The 11,375-nt window shown below is 38.3% G+C and overlaps 1 protein-coding gene across 1 annotated transcript; it reads left to right on the top strand.

The window, feature by feature from the left end:
• The first annotated feature begins 1,252 nt into the window (after positions 1-1,252).
• Positions 1,253-10,316, top strand: LOC122028841 (WRKY transcription factor 42-like). The gene is made up of 7 exons (XM_042587805.1): positions 1,253-1,437; positions 8,263-8,383; positions 8,475-8,540; positions 8,650-8,793; positions 8,894-9,172; positions 9,895-10,008; positions 10,134-10,316. Exons 1-7 carry the CDS (start codon positions 1,253-1,255, stop codon positions 10,314-10,316), a joined length of 1,092 nt encoding a protein of 363 aa, XP_042443739.1.
• Positions 10,317-11,375: the final 1,059 nt, after the last annotated feature.

The raw sequence follows: 11,375 nt of genomic DNA on the forward strand, positions 1-11,375 counted from the left end.
TCTCGGTAGTTGCGTCTCTTGTTCCCCGAGCAATCTTCTGCTCCGGCTTCTCGTCCCTCAGGAACAGCGCATGCTTCCTTCTCGTCTGCCAGGGTACTCTTCTGCTGCACCTCTCGGACGCACCGAGTCCTTCGTCTCTCTCCCCGTGTCATCTTTCTCGCTAGGCGCTAGCCACGTCTTCCGCTCGACTTCCTGTGCTCCTAAGTTACTGCACACTTAGACATAGGGTTAACACACCACAAGACCTAACTTAACTTGTTGATCACACAAAAACAACCTGGGGTTCCAACAGTCTCCCCCTTTTTGATGTGAGCAACCCAAGTTAAACTAGGGTAAACAGACATAAATTAAGAGTAATAAAATTTTGCATTAAAGTGCAAAAGAAAATAGAAAATTTGGTCTACCTCCCCCTAGACTTATACTTTTCCTTCTCCCCCTTTGATCACATAAAAAATGGGATTCCAAGAAAAAATCTAAGGATAAAACAAAATATATTCATTTGAAAATAAGCGAAGTATATTTATTTGAAGTACTTTGAAAAATACAAACCAATTAGAGTATGATTTTGAAAACAAATTTTTGATAGCTTTCTAAATCAATTTTGAGATCTTGAAAAAAAAAATAGAGCATGCATTTTCAAGATTTAACACAAATTACATTTTAGATAAGCAAATTTTTTTTTAAAATAAAAACTTTTGTAGGCACGGATAACTCAAACGAAATTTTCATAGTTTAACAATTGAAAAAAGAATAATACTGACTTATTATTATTTTTTTTATTTAAACAAAATTCGTTCTTAAGTTATTGTCATTTCTTTAATAGCATTATGGTATCTAAATTTCTATTTTAATCTATCATAATTTCTCAAGTCATAATTTTTCAAATTTGAAGCAGAAAATATTAAACATACAGAAAGTTGTATTCTTTCCTTTATCATGTTATTTTCTATTATTAGTTTGTCGAAATTCTTTAATCGACAAGCTATTGCATGAGTTTCCTTTAACCCACTATTCATTAATAATTTTTTGGGTTTTAATTCGCAAATCCTTTCGACAAAATAATTTCTGATTTGTAAAAATCTTTTTGACAATATATTTTCTAATTCGAAAAAAATCTTTCGATAAGGTTTTAATTGAATTAATCAATTGGTCAGGAGGTGGAGGTCATACTTGACTTATCTTTTTGCCTGTTAACTCTCCCCATGTTGAGTTGTTTTCTTCCGATGTTGCTCTCCCTTCATCGATGCTCTCGATGTTTATTGAGGAAGAGCTGATTGCGTCTTTTGGTAGATGTTCTGTGGTGAGAGATGTTCCGGCAATTTTTTCGATTTCAGATTCTTCTGACGACGACTCAGTGTCCATCGAGGAGTCAACTTTGACCTTAACTGGTTCTTCGTATAGCTTCAAGAACTTTTCCCAAAGTTCTTTTGCGCTTTTGTATTTTCCGACTCTGTCTAGATCCTTGGTAGGTAGTATGCCTAAAAGACTGGACTCAGCCTTACCATTTGTCATAACATCGTTACGTTGCTCGTCAATCCACTGATGCTCCTCAAGTTCTTCTCCTTCTTTGCTTTTGAGCACTTCAAAACCATATTTCATTATTTATAACATATTAAAGTCAGTTTTAAAATAAACCTGCATTCATCGCTTCCAAAAAGTGAACTCCCCCTCGAAAGTTGGTGGGTAGATGTTAGCTCCGACCATCTTGTTGCTTCAATTGGCGGTTAGTCCTTCTGAGGCTTCCTTGCTCTGATACCACTTATTAGATCACGGTGGTCGGCTAGAAGGGGGGTTGAATAGCCCTGCAAAAATTAAAAAGCAACCCTTCTCGATCTTTCAAATAAACACTTGCATAAATAAAGTAAACAAATAAAATAGGAAAGAAGAGGCAAAGGAGTTTTACTTGATTACAACGGGGGAGGTTGTTAATTCAAGGAAGTTGAAGTGCAATAGATATTTCCTTTCGGTAGGAGAAGCCTCTTACAGCATTTAAGCATAGAAAATAAAGAAGCTAAACTACAAATGAAACGCATAAGTGTTGGAAATGTTAATTACTTGTCTGTTTTTAGCTTTTGGACCAAGGTTGTATTTATAGCCTTGATCGGGGCGCCTGGAAGGGTTTCGGGCGCTTGGGAGGGGATAAAATTTTATCCCCTTCGTAACGAATCGCATTTGACGCGATCCTGGTCAAAAGTCAACTATGGGCGTTCGGAATGGTTTCGGGCGCCCCGGACTGTTTCGAGCGCCTCGGACTGTTCTGGATGCCCCGAGTGGGAAAAGTCAACGAGGTTGACTTTTCCAGCCGGGGTCTTCTGCTCCGGCTCCGTTCACCTCGTTCCGAATTTTCCGCTTACTTGGGTGATCTCGGCCATCCGAAATAGGGCTCACCCGAACCCAACTTCCGGCCTTCTCGAGCAGGCTTTCGCTTCGGCTTCTCGTCCCTCGGAATCGTCGCATGCTTCGTTCTCGTCCACTAGCGTACTTATCTGCAGCTCTTCGTCCCTCGGATGCACCGAGCCCGTCAGCTCTCTCCTGTGCCGACCTTCTCGCTAGCTACGTCTCTTGCTCCCCGAACAATCTTCCGCTCCAGCTTCTCATCCCTCAGAACTAGCGCACACTTCCTTCTCGTCCGCCAGGGTACTCTTCCGTGGCACCTCGTCCCTCGGATGCACCGAGCCCGTCGGCTTTCTCCCCGTGTCGTCCTTCTCGCTAGCCACGTCTTCCGCTCGACATCCTGTGCTCCTAAGTTCCTGCACACTTAGACACAGGATTAAAACACCACAGGACCTAACTTAGCTTGTTGATCACACCAAAACAACCTGGGGTTCCAACAATAACAAGAGTCGAGACTGTATCGAATTAAACTAGATTACATCCAAGATCAAGCAGAAGTAACAAGCAGGAAAAAGGCAAACTTACATATTTAAGGTAATGCAATCTAAACATCCAAATATAACCATACTTTAAGTTCAAAGAACTAAATAGGAAATAAGAAAGAAATACTTGTCTTTATCTGTCGGTCGTGCTAAAAAATAAATTCCTCATCGTGATGATCGTCCGATATCAAAGTCCTGCATCAATCAATATATATATTTTATTTATCTAAATTCATATGAATTAAATAGCTAAATAAAAGCCCTAACGCAATTAGAACCACTCCAATCAAATCTAATCTCTGATTAATCCTCCAAATAATCCTTAATCATACAACCTTATTAGAATAGGTTTATACACGATTCATCTCCAAAAACTCACCCAAATCAATATATCACAACCAAATTCCAAATTCTAATCATTTAATCCAATTACCACTATCATTTAATCTATGTATCATCTATTAACATCAAGAATCAATCCTACATAGTTCATCGACCTCAATTAATCCAACCACAAATATTTCATCCCATCCACATCACACCACTCATAAATCTAAGCAAGCACAAACCCTACCATCCTTTAGAAACCTAATTTAGCAACATACTAATGAAATCAACCGAAATACCTTACTGGAACATCACTTACCTTAAGATATGGCAGCCAAACAAAACTCACAACCCCACAAGAACCCCTGCTGAATGCCACCAAGAGCCCCTACACTAATTCTTCCTAGAATCAAATCCAAAACCTAGCTATAGAGAAATTAATTAACTAAAACCCCAACCAACAAAACCTTACTCACCTCAATTGATCCCTAATCCCCCAACCGAGACTCAATCAACCGCAAGAAATGAAATACAGTGATCGACTTCAAGGAAAATCCATTCGTATGCTAATATGGTGCATCCCTCTAGATCAAATCAGGAAGAACGTTGCAAAGAGAACAGATTAGGCAAGATCTTTGAATTTCTATAATTCTAGACAACACTTACCTAGATCGATCACTTCCCAATGATCTTACACGATCAACCTCGGCTGGTGGCGATCCGTACCGTTCTCCAGTGAATAGATCAAAGAGAAGAACCAGAAAAGGGCTTGATCAGCCGGGGATGATGCAAATCAACTCCTCCCCGTTGTGCCCTAGCTCCGCCGAGTCGTTGCCGCGCGCGCAAGCACAACCTATGAGAGGATCACTCCGTCGTAGATAGTCGGGTTAATCGAGATCCGGCGACATCCCCCCCCCGGTGACACGACGAAGACAAGATCGTCGGTGAAGAGCACTGCTCCGTCGGTATTGAGCTATCCGCACACGAGAGAAAAAGAGGAGAAAAGAATAGGGGGTTAAGGAGAAAGAATTGGATATTTTAGGGATTAAAAACTTAGGTTTGGTTAATTCAACTCTAAATTAATTCCTCAATTAACTCCTACTTAGGGGTATTCCAAACAGGCTCTCAGCTAGCCCCACCGATTCATCCCTTCAAAATGAGTCATACGGACTCCGTTTAAATTCCGAAAAATTTTTAAAAATTTTCAGAAAAATCTAATAAGGTTATTTCTCAAATAATCTTATTATTTATTTATTATTTGGATGTCGTATTTTATATTCTCCCCCACTAATAAAAATTTGGTCCCTAAATTTATTTCTCAACTTAGGGATCCTCATCCAAGGATAACCTTCAAGCAACATACTCACATACCACTCCATCCAAGTATCATGAACAAATCTCCAACCCTAAAGGATGACTCTGTGGGTTATAAGCTCATCCTACTTCTGCTACTCCCACATTGTTACCTAACCAACTGTGGATAAGTTAACTACCTCTGAAATCCAAAATCCACTATCACCAGATCCTCCATCATCTATATAGGGTGCTAAGACTATCCATCAGTCTGAGGGTGAAAACTATACTAAAGCTAAGCTCCAAACCCAAAGTCTGTTGTAACCTCAGTCAAAATCATGATGTGAAATCGTGGATCTCCATCCAATATAACACTCAGAGATATACCATAAGGTTTGGTAATCTCTCTGCAGTATAATCATGCTACTCGATCCAAAAGAATCCGTCCTACAAATCAATAGCTATGGAGCAAAGTCGTCATCCAACAATAATTATCCAAACCATTATATCCTCTCCATGATCTGGATAATCCCACAACAAATCCATCATAACATGCTCCCAACTCCACTCTAGTATCCAAATCAACGGAAACAATCCTACTAATCTCTGATGTTCAACCTTCTCTTGCTGACATGCTAGACATCAAGCTACAAAATTCGCGATATCTTTCTTCATATCGTTCCACCAATAAAAATGCTCTAAGTCTCCATACATCAGGTGTCACCCGAATGTATCACAAATCAAGATCAATGTGTTTCCTGCAGTAACTCCTCCCGGATAAGAAGTGACTCGGGAACACACATAATCTCCCACGGAAATAAAGAATGTCATTCTCATTACACGAGAATTCTAACTACTGGCACAAGACTACTCCGCTCATGCTATATCGGAACTGCACCAAACCCTAGGTATAATACATTTGTGCAGAGTACAAATCCGTCTACACTAGAAAGTAAAACTAAGACAGGTGCAATTATCAGTTTTTTATTTCAATTCCTGAAACTGATCTCGTAAGCATCTATCCAAGAAAGCTCCCTACCCTTCCTAGACAGTCCAGTCAACGACATATCAATGCTAGAGAAACCCTCACCCAATCTCCGGTAATATTCAGCTAGGCCAAGGAAACTACGAATCTCCTGTATAGACTATGACTACTCCCAACTGGTAATAGCCTTTATCTCCTGTGGATCCACTAATATCCATCTACTAAAGACAATGTGTCCCAGAAATCTCATAAAAGATAATCAAAATACGCACCACTGAACTTCACATATAGATATTCCCGTCGAAACATCTCTAAAAGATAGTTTACGTGATCCACCTCGGATCAGGAATAGATCACAACATTGTCAATGAAGACAATGAAATCTAATCCAAACGCCATAGGAATACCAAACACATCAAGTCCATAAAAATATCTAGGGCTACTTCCCTAGCCGGGTGGATAGGAGCTAGTGAGATGGGAGCCGATTGGTGCTCTTTGTGTCGCAGGGGAGCTAGAGGGGCCTTCTGCTCGGCTTAAAAGGGAGGGATTGGATGGGCTACTTCCTTCTTTCGAGCAGCTTAGACTTCTTCCACGTTGATGTATTTACCCGCTCGGCCTAACACATGCCGAAAGGCTTATTGGGTTGTCTAACCAGAAGATGTGTCCTCTACAGAAAACCCATCCTTTTATGAGGCACAAATGGGTTGAGTGTTATTTCCAGAGGAGGGCGTAAAGTTCCAAGGGCGACCCAATAGGATGGTGTGGGACTTTTTACAGCTGGTCCAATCTGCAAAGAGCCGATCGGGAGAGAACGAGGAGCGGAGCCCCACACAGGTCCAACAGAACTAGAGGTGGGGCTCTCAGAGGGCACGTCCGATTAGTAGGACTGATCTGACAAGAGCGAAGAGTAGAGCCCTGAGTGAGTCCGGTCTAAGCCAGGAATGGGGCCTATAGAGATCTAATTGTATGATCAGCAAGGAGCCTATCGGGAGAGAGAGAGGAGCAGAGACCCCGAGTGAGTCCAGCCCGAGCCGAGCCGAGAATGAGGCCTATAGAAAGCTTATCCGATCGACAAGGAGACGATCGGGAGAGAAAGGAGAGCAGAGCTCTAAGAAAATCCAGTCCAAGTCGGGAATAAGGCCTATAGAGAGTCTGCCCGATCGACAAGGAGTCGATCGAGGGAGAGGGGGAGCTGAGCCCCCAGCAAGTCTAGTCTAATATAGGAATGGGGCCCATAGAGAGCATGTCCGATCGACAAGGAGCCAATCAGGGGAGAGAGGGGAGCCGAACTCTGAGCGAGTCCGGTCCAAGTCAGGAATGAGTCCCATAAAGAGTCTATTTGATCGGCATGGAGCCGATCAAGGGAAAGAGAGGAGCAGAGCCCCGAGCGAGTCTAGTCTGAGCCAGAAATTGTGTCCATAGTGAGCTTGTCTGATTGACATGGAGTTGATAGGGGAGAGAGGGGAGCAGAGTCCCGAGCGAATTTGATCTGAGCCAAAAATAAGACTCATAGAGGGTATGATTGATCGGTAGAAAGCCAATTGGAAGAAAGAGGAGAGCAAAATCTCGAGCGTCAGGTCTAAATTGGAAGCGGAGCCCATAAAGAATATGTCCAATTGGCAGGGAGCCAATCGAAAGAGTGGCCCCTTACTATGTCAGCTACTCGGTCTCTTAACCCATTTTAGACTTTAAGCAACACCGATACTTGTACTGACCTTTTAACCCCCGCCCACTAAAAGGCGTTTCTTATTGACCGTATCAATAATATATCCCATCTCAATGCCCAAGTTCCGTCAGCACTGCTACCGATCAATGCCTCTATACGATTAGAACCCAAAGTGACAGTTGAAACTTTCCAATAGTTCAAATGAATTAGGAAGTTCAGTTCAGTTAATTTATTTTTTAAAATAAATAAATAATTTTTTCAATTTATTTGGTTAGGTCTCCATTTTAAAATTTTAAATTCGATTAAAAGGTCGGAATTGGCATCTCTTAACTATTATATCGTGAGCCATCAATTGTATTACCAAATCCAACAATAACTGTGCAATTTGATTAATATCAAATTTGGTTATTCAATATCAATGTCAATAGATAAAAAAAATTGGTTAATTCAGTAGCCGACCCAATTAATAAATTTATATCTATTTAGTTTATTCAATTTTAATTGGTTCTATTTATCTTTAAAAAATCAATTATTTCCATTTTGCATTTGATATGTTCAAATTAATTTTTAATCTAATATTTACCCCTACTAACAGTAGCCTCACTATCCCATAGATTAAATTTTGATATTTTTCCAATCGATGCATTAAATCTGAATTAGCTTATTTAGTTTGAAGTATAAATTTTGGTAATTCTTTCTTCACAAAATTTAATTAGTTCTCGATTTCATCAACACTTATTTGATTGCATTTATTTTGCTAGCACTAAAAGCACATTAAAATGAAGAAAAAACATAATTTACAAATTGATGAATTAGTGCTTTAACTCATTTTGTATTTACAATATATATGAAAATGTCTTTTATATATCAGAAGAACTGGTCTCAGTTGACTTAGTCACGTACAAATCAAACCCATATTGATTATATCTCTAACCAAGTATTAATTTATCGATCCAAAACGCAAATTTCCTACTTTTAAAATTTCAAAATAAATGCAAAAGAATTAAAAATTATGAAATTATAAAATATAAACATTCGCTTCAAGTTTTTTTTTTTTTCCATCTGCACAATGTTTCTCTGATTGTTGATTCATATGGCATCATGTGCTCTCCCAGGTACCATCCTCCCCAGAGCAGCACCACTATTCGCGAGTTGGACTTCTTCTCCGGCGGCGAGCGATCGGAGACGGCAACCAGTGGAGAAGAAACACCTAACCACCACCATGTTTATGTCAATGTACAAGATTTACTATTTGTCATATAGATTATGTCGATCATAAATCCTGATAGTTTCAGTGGCTTGATTTCTTGGTCTGAAACGTGCGTAGACTGACTTGAACCTCTGCACGGCCCACGGCGATCATTCGGCGGCGGACGGCAGAAGTAAGAGAGCGGTGAGTGAAAAATTGAAAAACAAAAAGATATAGACGTTTGAACTCTGTCACTGATTGAAATCGACCAATATATATTAATTACATGGTTAATTAATGATTGTTGATTTAGGTTGAAGAAGTGGAAGCGAACTTGGAACTGCTGGAAGAAGAGAACAAATGGCTGAGGGAGGAATTGAAGCAAGAGCGAGCCGAGTGCAGAACCCTCAAGATGCAGGCAAGGCAGCAACAAAACCAAGGCAACGATCAATTGAAAGTAAGCGATTAGTTAATTCGAGTATATATAATAGTTATCAATCAACGAAGAGCAGTCTTATAAAAACGGTTAAGTGATTAATATCCTGTTCGTCCTGCAGGTAGTTTGTGGCAAAATTGAGGACGTGAAGAATACTGATGAGAATGCAATTACTGTGCCAATTAGGCAGCTGATGAAACATGTTCCACCGCACTTATTGGCGTCGGCGGCAAGCTACGAATTAGACAACGTGGAGAAGGAAGTGCAATCGCATTGTGTTTCTAGGAAAGCCACCAAGGGAGAATCCGGCTCCAGTTCCAGGAGCATAAATGAGCAAGCTGAGGAAGGCCTTATGAGCAAAGCTCGTGTTGTTTTTCGAGTTCGCTCGGAAGCACCGATGGTAATTCTGGGAAAAAATTGATTTTTTTTTTTTTCTTTTTATTTGTTTTAAAGATTTAGGGTTTAGGAATTAAGACTATCATATAACCTTTATTTTCCTTGCTCATAATTGATGTTCAGACTGCAGATTTGGATTCTTGCACTTGTCATTGAGAAATTAATCCCAATCATATTATAGGTGTTGAGTTAGGTTTAACATCTCAGTTGTGCGTGCCTATCCAATTTTGATCCAGTAGGGATCCTCTGATCTGCAAATTGTAGATCAGGGGATGATACATTGCATGAGGACCCTTGACTTGGATAGACTCTCCCTTTAAATAAGTGGGATCCATCTAAATTAAGGGTCCAAAAAAATGAATCATCCACAATTTGTGGACCTAAGGATCCGTCCTCGTTTTGATCATACCTAATCATGCTAATTATACAATTAAACAACTCTCCTATTTAGGAGGAGAGAGTTCTCAGGGATCATCAATTATAATTCTTATCATCTTATTCTTCTTCTTCTTTTATTTTTATTTTTCTGAAGTATTGAGGTTGTAATAAGGCTTATCGTTGTTGTCACTATAACAATAATGACCTATATATTGAGCTGTAGAATCTAATTTAACCGATGAAAAAAAAAATCATAGTAAACTATTTTTTATTTGTTGTTGTTGTTATTAAGATTAGTACTGATGAGCCTCAAACTACTTTAGACTAGTTACGAAATGTTTTTCTCAGATTCCTGATGGATGTCACTGGCGAAAATACGGACAAAAGATGGCCAAAGGAAACCCATTCCCAAGGGCGTACTTCAAATGCACTTTGGCACCCAATTGCCCCGTGCGCAAACAGGTAATCAAACTCTTTTTGTTAAATATTAAGCTTTACCGATCGTCTCAAAATTTTAATTAAAACATCATTATATATGATAAATATCATAAAAAAACATTCATCACATTTTGGCCGGTGATTTACAGGTGCAGAGATGCGCCGATGACGCATCATTGTTGACAATCACCTATGAGGGTAAACACAACCACCAGCTTCCCCCCGGAGCCAAGAAGATGGCGGCAGCAACTACCTCGGCAATGTCAATGCTCCTCTCCGGATCTATGACTACGTCGTCGAAACCTGAGCCAGGGCGGTTTAAGTTTATTTGAGATCCTGACGGAAAGTTTTGTTTAGACTTTGACGTTGTTTTAACAAAAAAATCCCTTTATCTTTTTTTTTCATTTAGACTTTATCGAAAACTATGGTTTAAATATTTTTTAACAAATTAAATATTAATTTTTAAAAATATTTTTTATACAATTTAATTTTCTCACTTTTAGATGTAAAATTATTAATTATATTTTATCTAATTTAGAGAAATATAAATTTTACAATATTAAATAGAATATTATTATTAGATATAATAATACACTTTTAAGTAGATAATAAGTTTATAATTCACTTAACTAAAAATAAGTATATTCAAAATTATTTAAAAATTAAGAAGGATAGAAGTATGTTTAATTATTTAAATAAAAGACGGAGAGAACAACCCTTGAAAAAGGAACAAAATTGAGAAAATAAGAACAATAAAATAGGATAACAATACAAAAAAAATCATGCTCCTATGCTCAATTCATCATCATCGGCGAAGCACAAAAAATAAAAAAATAAAAATAATGTACAAAATGACAAAACTAAATACAATCCTTAGAAAATAAAGATCATAATGAGACTAAACCAGTCATTATCATATATAAAGAACTAAATGGAAGCTTTTTTAAGCACTAAGCAAAAGAAAAAATAAACCATATTTTTTATTACCTAAACTAGAACAATTATAAATGATAAAATAGAGACAAAGGGAACATCGAATAATTTATAACTATAAATATATCTAAATAAAAGTTAAATTTAATGTGAAGTGAAATGGTAAGGTCTCTAACTCATTATTGCTAAAAAATAATAAAATCTTTCGTTTTGATCCGACATAATATGGATGAATGCATGAACATTTAAATTTAATCAAGCAAGAAGCATCGTAGTACCGATAGAATCAACGTGTTAGTGTTAGGTGGAGACGTGACGTTTTTCTTCTCGAATCTCAATGAGCAAGAGAAACACAGAGAGGAAGAGGGGGAACTTAAAAAAAAACTAGCATTTTTATTTTGCATTGTATGGATAAGATAAAAAAATTTTAATTTATGTTCTTATTGATTAAAGAGAAA

The sequence above is a fragment of the Zingiber officinale genome, chromosome 1B (assembly GCF_018446385.1).
Source record: "Zingiber officinale cultivar Zhangliang chromosome 1B, Zo_v1.1, whole genome shotgun sequence".
NCBI classification, from domain to species: domain Eukaryota; kingdom Viridiplantae; phylum Streptophyta; class Magnoliopsida; order Zingiberales; family Zingiberaceae; genus Zingiber; species Zingiber officinale.

Coding starts and splice junctions, on each gene's coding strand:
- LOC122028841 (XM_042587805.1), top strand. CDS start 1,253: ATGTTTATTGAGGAAGAGCTGATTGCGTCTTTTGGTAGATGTTCTGTG. Junction 8,794..8,893: donor AAGGCAACGATCAATTGAAA/GTAAGCGATTAG, acceptor TTCGTCCTGCAG/GTAGTTTGTGGCAAAATTGA. Junction 9,173..9,894: donor TTCGCTCGGAAGCACCGATG/GTAATTCTGGGA, acceptor TGTTTTTCTCAG/ATTCCTGATGGATGTCACTG.